The sequence below is a fragment of the Prionailurus viverrinus genome, chromosome F1, assembly GCF_022837055.1.
Source record: "Prionailurus viverrinus isolate Anna chromosome F1, UM_Priviv_1.0, whole genome shotgun sequence".
NCBI classification, from domain to species: domain Eukaryota; kingdom Metazoa; phylum Chordata; class Mammalia; order Carnivora; family Felidae; genus Prionailurus; species Prionailurus viverrinus.
The window spans coordinates 8197933-8216984 of record NC_062577.1 but is presented as its reverse complement, the minus strand read 5'-3'; the positions used below and the strand labels follow the sequence as shown (position 1 = coordinate 8216984).

Below are 19052 nucleotides of genomic sequence, written 5' to 3'. Positions count from 1 at the left end.
TAGTAAAGTCAGCAGGATGCAAGGCCAATAAAAAAAAAAAAATCAACTGCATTTCAATATGTCCATGATGAACAACTGGATACTGAAATTAAAAATTAATACCATTTAAAATAGTATTTAAAACATTATGTTACAGGGATAAATATAACAAAAATATGTGTAAAATTGTGCACTGAAAAATAGAAAACATTAAAGAAATGAAAGAAAACCTAAATAACTGGAGACAAAAAGGACTATCATGGACTGAACATTCAATATTGTAAAGACTACAGTTCTCTCTGAAATAACATGTAGATTCAATATGATACCAGGCAAAACCCCAATAGTTTTTGCAGAAACTGACAAACTGATTCTAAAATTTATATGGGAATGAGGAGCACCTGATTAAGCACCTGAAGCTTAACCTGTAGAGCATGTGACTCTTGATCTCAGGGTCATGAGTTCAAGCTCCACAATGGGGGGGTAGAGTTTACTTAAAAAAAAAAAAAAATTATATGAGCATGAAGAGAACCCAAAATAGCCAAAATAATTTTGTATGAAAAGAACTAAGTTCAAAATATTTCCCTGGCTGATTTCAATATTCACTATAAAGACACGATGTACTGCTATCAAGACAGCTAGATCGATGGAACATCACAGAGAAATGAATTTACATACATGGCCAACTAATTCTCAACAAATGGGAAAGACTGTCTTTTCACAGATGATGCCGGAACAACTGCACATTCATACAAAGAAATGAAAGTGGACCCTTACCTCACAGCACAGATAAAAATTAACTCAAAATTGTTCACAGACCTAAATATAAGAATTAAAAAGAGAAAACTTCTAGGAAAAAAAATGTATAAATCTTTGTGATGTTGGATTAGGTAAAGATTCTTAAATAGGACACAGAAAGCATGAAGTATAAAAGACCCTGTTAGGAAAAAGAAAAGAGAAGACAAACTGGGAGAAAAATATTTGCAAAATACGTATCTGATTAAGAACTTGTATCAAGACTATACAGAGAATTCTTACAATAGTAAGAAGGTAAATCTGAACATTTAACCAAAGTATACAGATGGCAAATAAGCCATGAAAAGATACTCAACATCATTAATCATTAGGAATAAATCAAATGCAAATTAAAATGATAACGATACCATTATACCTACATACCTAGAGAGGCTAAAATTAGGAAGACTCCCAATGCCAAGTGCTGTGGGAATGCAGCATGGTACAACTATTTTGGAAAGCAGTCTGGCAATTTCTTGTAAAGTTAAATACACTTATACAACTCAGCAATCCTATTGCAGGTTAATACCCAAGAAATAAGGATTTAAAAGGGTCCTACTCTAGTTATTTTTCCCAAGGAGTAAACAAGGTTTCATCATTTATATATTCTTTATTAGCCATGAGCAGTGTTAAAAAAATTTTTTTTAATCTGCTGCAAGTACTTGAAACCCACCCACCCTAACCTTGACATCAATGACACTCAATTACAATTATTAAAAATATAAACCATTTAGTAAAGTTTTGCAAACCTCAAGCCAAGATGTATCGGTAAATATTCTACCACATCAACACCACAATTTCTAGCATGATACAGAACAGAAAATAGTAAGGCTAACCACCACTTGGAGAATCTTTTATTTTAGTTGCATGTGTATACCACAAGTTGCCATGTAAATGTATTTTTACTGTGGATCATGGTCAAACATTTTAGAAACACTGACCTAGAACATGCCTACAATACAAACTGTGCTACCAGCAGCTCCTATCCCTTCTAAGCATTCTCATCCTATACCCAGGAAGAATGAAATCCACAGTAGAGCCATTCAAATCTGTCTGCAGCTGCTATGATTGATATGTCTTTGGTGGTCTTACCTTCAGGAATCATCAGGATATTCTATTACATGTATTTGTCATATTTGACAGTCATTTTTCACCACTAAAATCAGACATCTTTCAATTTGCATTGAGGTTTCAAAACTAAAGAGACAAAATACGAAGATTCCACTAACCTTTCCCCAGTGGCTAACGAGGAAGCAAAAGTCAGAATTTATTGACTCATATAACATATTGTAACTTGGCAACACATTATGAAGAACTGGGTAACGCAGATGTATTCAGAATATGCTAAAGAAGAATCTAAATGCAAAAATTATCCATTTCAATATATATGACTCCGATGATACTCCAAAAACACAGATTTCCTAATCCCCTCACAAATAGAAATTTCAAACTCCACTATAAAGTTGTCATAGGAAGGTACCGGGGTGGCTCAGTTGGCTGAGTGTCTGAATTTGGCTCAGGTCATGATCTTGAAGTTCCTGAGTTCGAGCCCCACATCAGGCCTGCTGCTGTCAGCATGGAGCCTGCTTCCGATCCTCTGTCCCCCTCTCTCTCTGCCCCTCCCCTGCTTGTGCTCTCTTTTTCTCTCTCAAAAATAAACCTTTGAAAATAAACAAAGTTGTCATTCGCTGCCTGCTATAGTCCGAATGGTTGGGTCTCTTCAAAATTCCCATGTTGAAATCCTAACCCCTAAAGTGATTAGCATTAGGAGGTGGGATCTTGGAGAGGTGATCAGATTAGGATTAGTGCCCTTCTAAAAGAGACCCTGCTTCTGCCCAGTGTGGTTACAATGAAAAGAATGCTATATGAATCAGGAAGCAGGCCCTCCTTAGCAGACTGAGATCATGATGTAGGCATCCTACTCTCAGCCTTCCAGCCTCCAACACTGTGAGACATAAATTTCTGTTGTTTTATAAAGCTACTTAGTTTATGCTATTTTGTCAGAGCAGCCTAAACTGACCAAGACACTGCCTAATCATAGCTTAAGCATTTTATATGAAACATACTATACGTTGTGGCACACAACTCCCTTGAAAAGTTCTTTTACTCTTTTGTCAATTAAAGTAGAAAGGTTAGAAAGTAAAAATTCAAATGTGGACAAGTCCATTTAAAATGAGAGAAATATGAATAGAAAGAGGAAATGTACAGAAATGATAGCTTCTTTTATAAGCAATGTTTATCTTTATAACACTGTGTGTGTATATATATAAAACTTGTGACCAATAAGTTATCACAATAATCACTGAATCCCAAAAGCACTACCGTATCTTGAGAAACAAACATTTAAATCTACAGGTGTTTCTGACTCTGGACTTTGTAAATCACTCTTTAAAAAAAATAAATCCTACAGTGACATTTAGATCAGGCCCATAAAGATGACAATAGCTGGCCTAGCCTCTGAATCCCGATGAAATCTTGTGAATTTCGGGGTTAAGTGAACATATGTATTTTTCACCTAAATAACATATAACAAATTATTTATCTTCATTCCCACAATATAAAAAGATGCTTTATGAACTGCAGTTTTCTTTGGTAGGAGGAAAATAAGTAATTAATCAAATTTAAAATCACCTACAAAGCCTGGAAAAACACAGACTATGGTGAAATAATTTGAAATGTAAACATTCCAAGAAAAATCTGTCAATTCTATCTGTGACTTATTTATTTAGCAGCAATTCATTATGAAAAATACAAATAATGGAAATAAATTGGAATAATAACCTACAATACTATAAACAATCAAAATGTTTGAAGTCTCAAAAAGAAAAAAGTTGAGAGAGAGAGAGAGAGAGAGAGAGAGAGAGAGAAACGAGAGAGGGAGGGCAGAGAGGAGAGAGGGAACCCAAGCAGGCTCCGAGCTGTCAGCACACAGCTCACAAACCGTAAGATAATGACCTATGCCGAAACCAAGAGTTGGACACCTAACCTTAACCCAGGTACCCCCCCCCACCTTCTACATTCTTTAACTTAGGCTTTATAAAGACTTTGTAGGAGTACCTCAAAATATTATTTTTAAGAAACTCATTAATTCAGTCACTACTAATGAGGATTTTACTATTTCCTGAATGCTATGCCAAGATTTAGCACTGGGGTGTAGAAGAATTACATAAACGGTGTAAAGAAGGTCTACTGAGGCCAAGAAATTACAAGTCATTTTCAAATACTTAGAAAACCACATTTAACGGATGCTGTTCAAGAATATGCTATTTAGGGGCGCCTGGGTGGCGCAGTCGGTTGGGCGTCCGACTTCAGCCAGGTCACGATCTCACGATCTCGCGGTCCGGGAGTTCGAGCCCCGCGTCGGGCTCTGGGTTGATGGCTCAGAGCCTGGAGCCTGTTTCCGATTCTGTGTCTCCCTCTCTCTCTGCCCCTCCCCCGTTCATGCTCTGTCTCTCTCTGTCCCAAAAATAAATAAACGTTGAAAAAAAAAAAAAAAAAAGAAAGAATATGCTATTTATAAAGCATATGTTATTATCACATTTAAAATATTATTTAAGATAAAGAACTGCATATATATATATATATATATATATATATATATATATACTGATATCTGAAAATCTATGATTTGGAATTTCTACTTAAGTCCGTGGATTCTTGCTTTTCAATTCCCCTCTACCCAATGCAAACTCTGTTCCCATTAGGGAGTTACAGGAGGAAGGGGAAAAAGGAAATGTATAGATTCATATTTTAACTGTCATAGATACAGCTGAACTAGCTGAACCAAAAGAAAACATGAATACATAAACCTATATAGATCAGTACTTAAACAGTCCAACTAATACAGGACCAAACAAATTTATTCACGCAGAACGCAGTGTTAAAGTTTGTTTTATCAAGCTAAAATTAAGTTCTTTTTCAACAAATAAATATTAAAATACTGCACATCTTTTTAGGTTAATGATTAAAAAACACACTCTCTACTATGTTTCATTTTAGAACAATCACCACTCTAGGTACCTATCCTACACAACAAGCAAGTACAAGGATATTCACTGCGGCGCTTTTGTAACAGCCAAGGTTCATTTCCAGAGGAAAGGTCTGAGTGGATTACAGTACCATCATACAGTTAAATACTATGCAATAGTTTAAAAGACTGAATAGGTCTATTTTTACTGCCTGGAAAGATCTCCAAGAGGGAGTGTAGAAAAAGCAAATTGCAAAACAATGTTTACAAGATGACACCATATATGCAGGATTCAAACACACACACACACACACACACACACACACACACACACACACACCACACAAAACTACAGCATTTCCATATGTACATATGCGCTTGCAAAAATGCAAAGAAAAAAGTCCGCAGGAATATTCAAGAAACAGATAACTGTCACCTCTAAGAGTGTGAGAGTGTGTGTGTGTGTGTGTGTGTGTGTGTGTGTGTGTACCTGGAATGGGAAGGAATCAGGAATTTCTGCTTCATTTTTATTAAGTCTGTACAAGAATGTACTCAGATGTCACTTGAAACACTAAATAACAAGAATAGGAAAAAAAAAAAAGCTTGCTCAGTGCTCTCAAATAATTTACAAACCAGAACCGTTAGGTGTAAGATTTCATTTTCCAAAAGATAATGATTTGAAGGTAACACCAAATGCCATCACCGAGTACTTGCCTGGCAAAAAGTGACAAAACCGGAAAGAAAAAAAGTTTTAGATGATGTCTTATCTTCAAATAAAAATAAAAAAGACTAACACGTGCTGCAAGACTGCAGAAGAAAAAAGCCCCTTCCTAGAAATACGTCCACCTTACTGGACTTTTTCAGCTAGCTCGGCTTGACCCAGAATCCTCACAAAACCACTGTATCCAAAACGAAAAAAAGCGGCATGCTGTTCCCTCAAGTATTGAAGGTTGTTTTTAGAAAGCTTAACTAAGAAACAGTAAATGCCAAGTGTGTTTTACAGGGGTGGGAATAGGAACGTGAAACCCTACACCTCCTTAAAGCGGTCAAAACGAACTGAACAGCACACAGTGGAACAGGGAAAGCGCGCGGGGGTGGGGAGAGCTCAGCTATCACTTTTAGGTTTTGGCTCCGAGCCGCAGGACAGTTTACGCGGAGTCCGTCTGGAGCGTGAAGTCCCCGAAGGTGGTCACCGCCGACACCCAAACCCTCCGAGGACTGGAAGGGAGGGGGCTGTCAACAAAAACTTAGTCCTTCGGCGGAGCGGGGAGAGCGCTGGGGAAGAGCACAAGCGCCAACTTTGGCTCGAAACGAAGCAGCTCCGGGAGGTTCGGCAAGTCTTCTCCCCAATCCCACTCCACAAGCGACCCCCAACACCTTTCCGGGCCAGTGCCGTCTGCCCCCCCCCCATTAAGCCCCCCGAGGCAAACCCAACAAGGGCGGCGGCTGGCAGCATGCAAAGGGGGACTTGGCCGTGGGAGGACACCGGCAAGGGGTCCGTCGGCCAACGTCCACCCAGCACCCCAGAGTCTCCGGGGCGCCCCTGCCGAGGCGCTGTCCCACCTCCAACAGCCCCGGCGGCGCGGCCCCCTCCCCCACCTCTGGGCGGCGACCTCAGCGCCTCCGCCCCCGGGCCCCCGCTCACCCAGGTAGCGGCTCCGCAGCCGGGACGGGTCCTCCAGCCCGAGGGACCTTTTCCTCACGTCCCACAACAGGTGTGGGCAGGAGCCACCCCGAGACATGGCTCTGCCGGGCCGGGGTAGGAGGGGAGACCACCGCGTGGGGGAGGGGAGGAGGGGGAGGGGACACGCGGATCAACACCCGAGCCGCACCAGCACCATCCGCGCGCCGGGCCTCGCGAGCGCAGCGAGTTAGATGGCGGCGGCGCCCTCGCCCCCGAAGCCCGGCCGCGCCCGGGCCGGAGCTCGCCTCATACTCTCCTCCTCAGACTACCCAGAACATCCAGAGATCAGCAACAGTCCCCTCCCTCGGCCCCCCTCCAACAGGAGGAGGCGGAGGCGGCCGCGACTCCTCCCTCTCCTCGTTCTCAACACCCTCCCCTCCAAGCCTTTCTCGCGAGATGACGACCACCCCCGGGACTGAGGCCCGTGTGCGCCACGGCTGCCCTCACCCTAGAAAAGTGGGTTCGGGACCCTGCAGCCAAATCCTTGACTCTTATGGAAAAGTGAGGAATTGAGAGAGAAGAAGATGAGATGTGAAGGGTCTCAGTCACGAGTCTCATTCCAAACGAAGCAAGAGCATTGTGCGGCGTCATCTTTAGTCGGGGCACTGAAGGCCCAAAAAGCCCATTTTAACTACGGGCCTTCTTAATCAGAGTGAAAGGGGACTAGAGCCGGTGCAGCTTCACTTTCCCTTCTCCAACATGGCCTCGAGGGCAGGAAGGAGAAATTAGAGGTTCGCGCTGGGCCCCGCCCGCACCGTGGGGCAGGCCAATCACAGTGGGCAGCTCGGCTTGCGCAAGCGCGCTGCCGCCAGGGCGCTGGGTTGGTTGGGTGAGGCAGTCCTTCTGGCACCTGTTGCCATGACTCCTCCTCCTTCCCGCGCCCGGGGGGAAGGTAGGCGGACCCGGGGCGGGCCGTCGCAAAGCCTCCGCCCCCTTGGTCTTTTCTGCGCCCTGGCCACCCGGCGGTTCGCAGCGGGGCAGGCGGAGCTGCGGGAAGGGCACGCTAGGGGAGAGGAGGACGGGAGGAGCTGTGGCAGGAGAAAGTGACGAGTGCCCTTCGTTGTCATCCAGGGAGGAGCACGCGGCCACTGCCCCACTCGGCCGCCCACGACCACTCGTCCGCAGAGATGTCAGCCGCTGGCGTCCGGGGCCTTCGGGCCACCTACCACCGGGTCCTCGATAAAGTGGAGCTCATGCTGCCGGAGAAATTGAGGCCGATTTACAACCACCCAGCAGGTAATAGATCCAGAATAGCTCTCTCCGAGACCTTCCCTCCTTCTTCCTCGAAAATAGACCTTTAGAGGCCACGGACACCCTGCCGCTGGAGGCATCACCCACAGCCCCCAATCTCTTCCCTTCGAGAGAATCGGTCTCACTTTTCCATCCTCCTTGCTTTTTGCTTTCTCTCCGTCCACGTCTTTCCTGAGTCTGTGATTTTCGAGTCAGCGCCCTTCGCGACCTTTCTTGCACCCCATCCCTTAGGCGCGTCCCAAACCCGGACCGGGCCTCTGGATTTTATCCTTCTCCATTTCCGCAGCCACGAATCGGTGTGGGCCCCCACGAAATTCTCATTCACTCCTCTTTCCCTCCAAGAGTAGCGGTAGATTGACCCACGCGGAGCAGAGCCGGCTTGTCGCACTGAAGGGTTTGGAGTAAAGGTCACACTTCCTTCAGCTCCCGCCGGCAGAGGCCTGCAGATGCGTTACCCGGGTTTCAGAGTCGGTGTCCTACCACGTCGCATAGGTTCAGTTTGTTTAAGTCTGTCCTTACACGTGAAATGACTGAGCAAGCTCTCCCTAGACTTTTTCGTGTGCACATTCCCGGATTTAAGTCTGCTGTGCCTCTTCCTGTAGGTGTGACCTTGGGCGAAATCCTAGATATTTTAATTTCTGTAAAATCTGCTCAGTGTAAGAATTAACGATAACATATGTGTTTCATTCTTCATAAATGCCTCGCACATGTTGGCTCTCACTTGTCCTGTTGGAAAAAAAAAGTGTTCCTGTGGTTGTAAACAAAGAATTCTTTAAGAAACTGAAAGATGCTAATCCTTCCAACTCTTGAAGATCTGGAATTTTGTTACCTCTTCTGTAAAGTGGGCAGTAATAATAATACTTGACTGGGAACTAAAACTGGAGATGCTGAGGTCTCTTTCAAGCCTAAGATTTAGCAAATGAGAAAATGTGTCATAAATTGAGTGCAACCCAAAAGTGATCCTTTTTTCCTTCATAGTTAAATATCTCTCAGCAGTTGGTATCATTAGGAAAGTTGTCTTTTCCCCTCGTATTTGAACTAGGAAGCCTGTCTCTGGAGTCTGAGATGTTTACTGGCTCTGATTTCCAGTTGGGTAATGGAATGAATAGTATAATAATGTTAGTGTACTTTAGTATACTGAAGTATGAAGTAAATATGCGTTAGTATATGATTTACTGCAGTAATGATACCCGTTATAACATTGATCTTTAAGGAGAGCTTAAGGAGAATTCTTTGAGAAGTTTATTTAGCTTATTTGCCTTTTAGTTTTTTTAATACTCAATTTTTTTGGAATTGTGCTGTGTTTTGTGACAAAGGTTTTCGGGTGGGAGGGTTGGGCAATGCTTCTGTAGTAATCCAGGCTTCAAAGTCAACTGAATTCTATGGCGTCAACTCGGACTCTCTTAAGCTTTGTATTTGGGCTGTAGGATAAGGGCAGGGTAGAGGAGGAGCAATCTAATACAGTGGAAGGCAGTTTTATAGTGATCTTTTCCAGGGCCTTGGCTTTAGCACACTTATAATTACCGCTTAAAATACTTCAGTCATCTTTCAGAATCAGGAGACATTACCTTTTCATTTGTAGACTGTGCATCTCATGTTGATATTCTTGGATTAGTTCAGTTACTGTCACCTCTTTTTCAGTGTGAGGGAAGGAGAATAGGCTCTGAAGCCAGACACAGGTAGGTTTAAAGCTTGGCCGTGTGACCTTGACCTTAAAGCCCCGAAGCCTTATTTTTCTGATCTATAAAATGGAGATGATAATTCTCATTTAAGGATTGTTGTGAAAATTAAATGATATAATGGCTATAAAACGTTTAGCAAAATGTTTACATTTAGACTCTCAACAAGTGTTAGTTCTCTCCCATCTAAGCTTTTAACCAATACATGCAATAAGAATATGTACCTCTGTTGGGCGCTTGGGTGGCTCAGTCCGTTAAGTGTCCAAACTTCAGCTCAGGTCATGATCTCCAGGTCCATGAGTTCCATCCAGCTCTGTGTTGGGCTCTGTGTTGGCAGCTCAGAGCCTGGAGCCTGCTTCGGATTCTGTCTGCCCCTGCCCCCCCCCCTCAAAAATAAACATTGTATTAAAAAAAAAGAATACCTATCACTGCAAAATCATTGGTGATTAAAAAGTTGTAGGCACACAAATGTAGAAATGGAGAAGCATGAAAAATAGAACTCTTGATTCGTTAGTACTGAGTAAAATCTGAGGCAACTTTGATTACTGCTCCAAGAATTATCAGAGTGAATATTCACGTTTTTTGTGTGTGCTGTTTTGCATAATAGCGTGTTATCGAATCCTCATTTAAATGTTAAGACTAAAGTCACACACTGGAGGTTTTTACAGTGATATGCAAGGCTAGGATATTAACAGTTGGATAGCATACGTTGTGGATTCTAACGTTTTGAAATTTAATTTTATCACTGGCACAGAGTCCAGATAGTAACAAGAACATGTCTTTATATAGATTTATATTAGAGTGACAATATTGTCGTATGTATTATATATCATTATATCGCAATGATATATAGTATAGTTAGACCTGCGGCCTTCATCATTCTCTTTCTTATATGTTCTTCCTGGCACAATGTGATCTACCTCCATAGAGTAAGAATAGAGTTCTAACCAAATGTGTGTTTTAGCAAGGTCAGTTCTCATAAGGTATTTCCCTCTTTGCCACCACCTCCTGACTATGAAAGTATGTGACTCTACACCAGCCAGCTGCATAGCCCTACTCCAGGTATTTGTCAGAGAAATAACCTTGAAATCATGCTGCCCCATGTTTACTTAAAAAGCTTAGCTGAGGGGGAAAAAAAACCATTATTAGTGAAGGAGTGTCGTTTGTATTTATGAGTTCCAAAATGAGATGAATTGTCCCAAGGTATGTACAAAATGAAACATTGGAATGTAGAAGAAAACAATACAGCTTCTATTAAAGCTTTCTATTATTTCATCCTTTTAAAATTTCTATTCTCCACACATCATATATAAAAATATGTCAGTATAGATATATATAGTTACGCATAGAAGACAACTGAGCTCTGTGGAGTCAACATACGTGCATATATGCATGTATGTAAGTTACATATATTCTCATAAATACATACAATCTATATGTAAGGGATGTGTGCTCAAAAAATTTTGTTTTTTAATGATAGGGACATATGTTTGAAAGTAGTTAGGAGACCACAGCCCTAAAGAACCCAAAAATTATCCTAAAAGGTAGTCTAAAGGTACAAACTCCCAGTTATAAAATAAATACGTTTTGGGGAGATAATCTACAACAGGTGACTATAGTTAACAATACTGTGTTATATATTTGAAAGCTGCTAAGAGAATAGATCTTAAAAATTCTTCCGACTTGGGGCGCCTGGGTGGCGCAGTCGGTTAAGCGTCTGACTTCGGCCAGGTCACGATCTCGCGGTCCGGGAGTTCGAGCCCCGCGTCGGGCTCTGGGCTGATGGCTCAGAGCCTGGCGCCTGTTTCCGATTCTGTGTCTCCCTCTCTCTCTGCCCCTCCCCCGTTCATGCTCTGTCTCTCTCTGTCCCAAAAATAAATTTTAAAAAAACGTTGAAAAAAAGAAAAAAAAATTCTTCCGACAAGAAAAAAATCGTAGCTAAGTGAGGCAATGGATGTCAACTAAGCTTACTGTGTAGTAATTTGCAGTATAAACGTTATGTTGTACATCTTAAACTAATACAACGCTATGTGCCAATTATATCTCGGTAAAACTTGGGAAAAATAAAATAGTAATAAATAATAAAAATAAAAACTATGCTCCAACAAAGTCAGCCCATAAAACAGGTATTTGAACCGTTATCATTTTGTGTATCTCCCCGTAGCTTTCTTTGCTTTTCTTGAGTTACATTTTGGCTTAAGTGGAAGAACTTTTGAAAAAATAGTTGTGTGAAATCTGTTGCAATGCCTAGTGTGCTGCAGCTGCAGATATCGTGCTCTGCATTCCATGATATTCTCCCCGTGAAGTCTCACAGGGAAAGTGACTGTAACATCTTAGTAACAATAATATTTGTATTTTTCCCAGGTAAGAGACTTCCTTTTTCCTTTTTATCTTAGAGACCTAAATACGTTTTAAAATAAAAACATACTAAACAACGAACCCATGTTAGCAGTATCCATAAGGGACTATCTTTATCATAAAAATTAAAAATTCGGTATTAAAGGAAATGTTATTTTAATTTGTGTAAGTGCATTTCTTTATTTTGACAGAGAGAGCACACGAGTCAGGGAGGGGCAGAGAGAGAGAGAGAGATAGGAAGAGAGAGAATCCCAAGCAGGCTCCTCACTGTCACCCTAGGGCCCGGCATGGGGCTCGATCTCATCAACCTTAAGATCATGACCTGAGCCGAAATCAAGAGTCAGATGCTTAACCAACTGAGCCACCCAGGCGCCCCTAAGAGAAGTGGTGTTATACTTGATAGTTTAATACAACTTAGTTCAGAGTATGTATTATTACATGTAAATAAAGCCAAACGTGAATCAAATAAATAGTGTAGATGCCCACAAAGTAATGAATCAACAATTTTTTTAGCATTTCTGTTAGAACAATTTATTTTCTTGCTACAGTTATCTGAAGAATATTAATGCCAGTCTAGGATAGATATTTAGATATCTAGATGATATTGTGTGTATTTGTATTATATATAATATATAGTTATATTCTTAAATATATATCTAATATATATTATGTTTATATACACATTAAATATGTGGATGTATATATTATTTTTTACAGTAATAATCTCTGTTACCCTTAAAATTAAAGAATGAGAACCAAAATGGCAAGTTGGGATTTCAAATACAACTGTAAGATATTGACGAAGAGTAGGATATCTTTAAACCAGTAGCTACCAAGTAAGTTGAATGTTTCAGTATTTATTGAGGGCCTGCTGTACATTAGGCACTGCTGTGGCACTTGGGGTATGTTAGTGAATAAAATAAAAAACCCTACCCACAGAGATTTTATATTCTCAGGAGAAATCATGAAAGGAAAACAATCCTTGCTGTAGTCGTTCGTTTGACACTTTAACACAACTTTTGTCCACACACCTGATTTTAACGAAAGCAAGACTATTTACGCCTTACCTAGTTTGATTCAACAGAGAGATCAAAGGAGAAGCAAGCCCTGAGGAAAGCTAGAAATACTTTGATTCCTCCAAGTCATGTGAGAATATTAATTTTGGTTATAAGAGGGTATGAGAATGTTCAAGGCACGGTATGACATAGGAGAAAGAAGTGGACCAGTTCTGCTCCCTGCTCTCTCTGGAGCTACCAGCGTATAAGACAAATCACGTGACATCTAAATGCCTTTTCTTTTTCACCTATTAAAATAAGGGAGCTTGGGGGCGCCTGGGTGGCTCAGTTAGTTAAGCATCTGACTCGATTTCAGCTCAGGTCATGATTTCGAGGTTCATGAGATCAAGCCCCACGTCAGGCTCTGCACTGACAGCATGGAGCCTGCTTTGGATTCTCTCTCTTCCCCCCCCCCCCCCCACTCTGCCTTTCCCCTGCTAACGCACGCACGTGCTCAGAATAAGTAAACGTAAAACGAATAAAATAAAGTGGCTTGGATTTTCTTTCTGGTCCTTCTTAGCTGTAATAATCTACAATTTGGTATTTTTACTGGAGCATTCCTTCGTTTCAGAGCTTTCAAGAAACTCAGATTTCATTGGGGAAAACTGTGTAATTATTGTTAAATTAGGATTTAGAGAGGTTTTTAATCCTTGCTGTGCTGTGTACTTTACACAGCTAATTTTATGTCTCCGGGCTTCATTGACCTGATTTATAAGAGGAGTGCCTGAACTAGATGATTTCAACTATCTTTTTAAATCTAAAAGTCATTGATTTCTTTGCAACTGAACAAATAATGTAAACTTAAAATATATTAACCCTAAAATACATGTTAACTATTTTAGCTAGTTTTTTTCACCTGTTATTTTACTTTGGCACTTGCACCCTGTTTTCAATCAGTATTTTATTTCATTTTATTTTATTTTATTTTATTTTATTTTTATTTTATTTTATTTTATTTTTATTTTACTTTATATTTTTCTTTTTTTCTTTTTTTTAGAAAGAGAAAGTATTTTTCTTTTTTTCTTTTTTTTAATTTTAGTTAACATACAGTGCAACAATATTGATTTCAGGAATAGAATTCAATGATTTATCACTTGCATGCAACACCCAGAGCTCATCACAAGTACCCTTCTTAGTACCCATCACCCATCTAGCCCATCTCCCACCCATCTCCCTCCATCAACCCTCAGTTCGTTCCCTTATGGTTAAGAGTCTCTTGTGGTTTGTTTCCCTCTGTTCTTTTTCCCTCCCTTCCCATATGTTCATCTGTTTTGTCTCTTAAATTCCACATGAGTGAAATCATATGGTATTTGTCCTTTTTCTGACTGACTTATTTTGCTTAGCATAATACATTCTAGCTCCATTCATGTCATTGCAAATGGCAAGATTTCATTATTTTTGATGGCCAAGTTGTATTGTGTGTGTGTGTATATGTGTTTATGTGTATGTATATATGTATATATATATATATATACACCACATTTTCTTTATCCATCAGTCGATGAACATTAGGGCTCTCTGCCTAGTTTGGTATTGTTGATAATGCTGCTATAAACATTGGGATGCGTGTACCCCCTTCAAATCTGCATTTTTGTATCCTTTGGGCAAATCTTTAACAGTACAATTGCTGGATCATAGGGTAGTTCTATTTTTAGTTTCTTGAAGACTCTCCATACTGTTTTCCAGAGTGACTGCACGGTTTGCATTCCCCCAAACCGTGTAAAAGCGTTCCCCTTTCTCCGCATCCTCTCCCAACACCTGTTGTTTCTTGTGTTGTTAATTTTAGCTGTTCTGACAGGTGTGAGGGGGTATCTCATTGTGGTTTTGATTTGCATTTCCCTGATGATGAGTGACGTTGAGCATCTTTTCATGTGTCTGTTAGCCATCTGGATGTCTTTGCAATCGCCATTGTAAAAATTATTATATACCCTTTATACTCTGTGGGCTATTTGAGTGATGGCTGTTGCCAAGGCCTTAAAGAAGATATAAAGTTTATATGGATCTAAAATGGTGGCCCAGTCACCTTCTTAGTGTGAAATCAGAGCTAGCTTTAATACAAATAAAATGAGCAATTTTTGATAGTACATATCTGTGTCAAAGAGTAACCTTTACAAATTCTAAGGATTTGTAAGTAGTTGGTCACATGAGGGCAAATTTGCTTAATATAAGGAACTTAGAAGAATGTTGAGGAATGTTGCAAAGCAGCAAACCATAGAGAAATGGTGTGAAAGGGACAGGAAAAGGTAGTGAAAACATTGAATAAGAACCTTTATTTTTCACATTGGGACATAGAGAGCATCTCAATTCAATATTTGTATCTGTGTATCTTTGCATGTGTGTAAAGTTATTTATCCCAAGAAGGAAGGTTTTCCTAGGGAGAATTATACATAAAATAAATGACACACTTTCTGGGTAGAGTTTATATAATATTTCATTAACAGTAATTCCTCTCAGATAAGGAAATTAGGAAGTAAATTTATGTTATTAGTTTATTAACAGGTTCATCAAAATTTATCAAGACAACTAGATTTATTAATTTGTTTGAAAATATATGTCTCTTGGGGCGCCTGGGTGGCGCAGTCGGTTGAGTGTCCGACTTCGGCCAGGTCACGATCTCGCGGTCCGTGAGTTCGAGCCCCGCGTCGGGCTCTGGGCTGATGGCTCAGAGCCTGGAGCCTGTTTCTGATTCTGTGTCTCCCTCTCTCTCTGCCCCTCCCCCGTTCGTGCTCTGTCTCTCTCTGTCCCAAAGGTAAATAAACGTTGAAAAAAAAATTAAAAAAAAAAAAAAAGAAAATATATGTCTCTTTTTTTATTTTTTATTTTTATTTTTCTTAATTCATTTTTTTAAATTTACATTCAAGTTAGTGAGCATATAGTGCTTTAATGATTTCAGGAGTAGATTCCAGTGATTCATCCCCTATATATTAACACCCAGTACTCACCCCAACAAATGTCCTCCCTAATGCCCCTTACCCATTTAGCCCATCCCCCCCACAACCCCTCCAAGCAACCCTGTTTGTTCTCTGTATTTAAGAGTCTCTTATGTTTTGTCCCCCTCCTTGTTGTTATATTATTTTTGCTTCCCTTCCCTTGTGTTCATCTGTTTTGTATCTTAAGTTTCTCATATGAGTGAAGTCATATATTTGACTTTCTCTAACTAATTTTGCTTAGCTGAGCATGATACCCTCTAGTTCCATTCATGTAGTTGCAAATAGCAAGATTTCATTCTTTTTGATTGCTGAGGAATACTCCATTGTGTGGATATACCACATCTTCTTTATCCATTCATCCATCGATGGACATATGGGCTCTTTCCATATTTTGGCTGTTGTCAATAGTGCTGCTATAAACATTGCGGTGCATGTGTCCCTTTGAAACAGCACACCTATATCCCTTGGATAAATACCTAGTAGTGCAATTCCTGGGCCATAGGGTAGTTCTGTTTTTAATTTTTTGAGGAACCTCCATACTGTCTTCCAGAGTGGCCACACCAGTTTGCATTCCCACCAGCAGTGCAAAAGAGATCCTCTTTCTCTGCATCCTTGCCAACATCTATCTGTTGCTTGAGTTGTTAATGTTAGCCATTCTGACAGGTGTGAGGTGGTATCTCATTGTGGTTTTGATTTGTATTTCCCTGATGATGAGTGATGGTTGAACATTTTCTCATGTGTCTGTTAGCCATCTGATGTCTTCTTTGGAGAAGTGTCTATTCATGACTTTTGTCCATTTCTTCACTGGATTATTTGTCTTTTGGGTGTTGAGTTTGATAAGTTTGGATTTGGATTTTGGATACTAACCCTTTATCTGATATGTCATTTGCAAATATCTTCCCCCATTTTGTCGGTTGCCTTTTAATTTTGCTGATTCTGAAAATGTATGTCTCACATATTTGGTTATGCTATTCCCTTGCAGAATTTCTCAAATTCCTCTGTGAAAGTTTGAACCTTAAAAAAAATCGATTTCACTTTTAAAATGAGATAAGGCCGGGGCGCCTGGGTGGCGCAGTCAGTTGAGCGTCCGACTTCAGCCAGGTCACGATCTCGCGGTCCGTGAGTTCGAGCCCCGCGTCGGGCTCTGGGCTGATGGCTCGGAGCCTGGAGCCTGTTTCCGATTCTGTGTCTCCCTCTCTCTCTGCCCCTCCCCCGTTCATGCTCTGTCTCTCTCTGTCCAAAAAATAAATAAAAAACGTTGAAAAAAAAAATTTAAAAAAAAAATGAGATAAGGCCAGGAGCATCTGACTCTTGGTTTCAGTTCAGGTCATGATCTCACAGCTTCGTAGGTTCGAGTGCCTCATCGAGCTCTGCGCTGACAATGCAGAGGCTGCTTGGGATTCTCTCTCTCGCTAGCTCTCTCTGCCCGCCCCACTCGTGCTCACTCACTCACACTCTCTCTGAAAATAAATAAATAGGTAAACTTTAAAAAAATAAAATGAGACAAACCCATACTCTCAAAGAGAAAATGACCATTATTCTCTGTATTTCTTTGTTGTACTTGCAAATAGTCATAGTTTTAAATATAAAATGTATATGGGTTTTTTTTAATGCTTAATATTTCCAAGTTGTCAGCATTTGAGGCCTTTTTTAATTTCCAACCAGTAAACTTCTACTTAAATTGTTACTTAATTGTATTACTTATTAGTTAATCCTTTGTCAAAAAGAATGTACACTTATATTTGGTGGGGACACATTTCCCTCATCTTGGACTCCAAATTAAATTTCATAAGAGGTGATTTTTATTCAGGATATTTTCAGCAGTTCAAATTTTCTACCTATTCAAATTTTTCATTCATTGTAATGAATGTTAGCTAGATACTCTGTTTATATTTCTGATTGTCTTGGTTTTAAGGTGTTATATCCCTGCAGGTATCATAATTATATAATTATCTCATTTAAAAAAAATATTTGTGTATCTACTTATTTATTTTGAAAGAGAGAGTGAGTGGGGCGCCTGGGTGGCTCAGTCGGTTAAGCCTCCGACTTCAGCCAGGTCACAATCTCGCGGTCCGTGAGTTCGAGCCCCGCGTCGGGCTCTGGGCTGATGGCTCAGAGCCTGGAGCCTGCTTCCGATTCTGTGTCTCCCTCTCTCTCTGCCCCTCCCCCATTCATGCTCTGTCTCTCTCTGTCTCAAAAATGAATAAACGTTAAAAAAAATTTAAAAGAAAAGAATAAATCAAACGTTAAGAAAAATGGTTGACTGAAGGAAGTCTTGTTATATATATATTTTTAAAAGGAATAGCTGTGTCATCATATAGAAAGACCATGTTTAGAAAGACAATATGACGTGTTCTCACTGTTTGATACCTATTTCCAAATGCTTTGTTTTGTCAAAACTTGGTGTTTTACAAATGTTGGAGTGAGTAGGGATGTTTCCTCATTACCATTTCCACTGTCGATTGTGGTTTTCAGGAAGACAGCCTCTGGTACCTGAATTCATACGTGTCTAAATTTACTTATTTACTCATAAGGTACAAAATGATTAGCTAAGATAAAATGGAAAAGCGAACTGAAATAAGTTTTCTTTAAGACGTTTCGTTCGTCCATTTTATGGTCACAGGTTTTGTTAAGCCCCTATTTTGCTTTTCTTAACGAAGAAAACACTATCTGTTTGCATTTGTAGATATCCAACTCTGATTCTTTGTGTCACCTGGCCGCATCCTCTGATATCTCGGAAATATGAGAAGTTTAGAATGTCTTATAATACCTATTTGCCAGTGATATTTTTTAATTCAGTGCTTAGCAGTTGTGAAAATAATGGAGGGCTTGTTTTGTATTTTAAAAGTATTCCCTAAAATAGTCGTACCTCTCTTGGTCTAGGTTGTAGCAGCCACAGTTTCATGTTTGAAGTTTTTTTTGTTTGGTTTGGTTGTAAAGGATAGGATAAAATTCTCATCCAGCTTGGGGCAGTTGAGTAAATTAGTTACCAAGCAAACACTGAAAAGCCTGACTGTTTGTTAACTCTGAAGGATCAAATATTTAAGCTCATAAAGAAACCAGAACCTAGAGGCGTTATTCAGGAAACAGTTTTTAAGGTGGCAGAGGAGGAAGCATCAGTTTGGAAATAGAAGGAAGAAGGAGTTGGCTGAGAAGTTCAAAGCCAGAGACCAAAACATTGTGCTGACTTACACTTGTGTGCTGAAGGCAAGCTTCATGCAGGGAATAAAAAATCAACATAGTGATTGATATTGCATATGACTTAGAGACTTTGTATGTGACAAAAATAAACCCAGTGTGCTCTGATGGGAATCTCAGACGCTCACACTAAATAAAATAACTAGAGAGTTTGAA

General features: G+C 40.2%; 2 protein-coding genes across 7 annotated transcripts in view; one reads left to right on the top strand and one right to left on the bottom strand.

Moving 5' to 3' along the window:
• The window catches only part of DCAF6 (DDB1 and CUL4 associated factor 6), a 136273-nt gene extending 129539 nt beyond the window's left edge, over window positions 1-6734 (bottom strand). For 3 of the 5 annotated variants that reach the window (XM_047840857.1, XM_047840858.1, XM_047840859.1), the window contains exon 1: window positions 6387-6734. In XM_047840857.1, coding sequence (XP_047696813.1) covers window positions 6387-6483 — 97 coding nt within the window. In that variant the 5' untranslated portion in view covers window positions 6484-6734. The remainder of the gene's footprint in view (window positions 1-6386) is intronic. The other 2 variants (XM_047840860.1, XM_047840861.1) reach the window with 2 other exon arrangements.
• MPC2 (mitochondrial pyruvate carrier 2) overlaps window positions 5933-19052 on the top strand; it is a 31860-nt gene continuing 18740 nt past the window's right edge. The window contains exons 1-2 of one of the 2 annotated variants that reach the window (XM_047840871.1): window positions 5933-6069; window positions 7497-7661. In XM_047840871.1, coding sequence (XP_047696827.1) covers window positions 7553-7661 — 109 coding nt within the window. In that variant the 5' untranslated portion in view covers window positions 5933-6069; window positions 7497-7552. Of the gene's footprint in view, window positions 6070-7254; window positions 7318-7496; window positions 7662-19052 lie in introns of those variants that run through there. The other variant, XM_047840870.1, reaches the window with a different exon arrangement.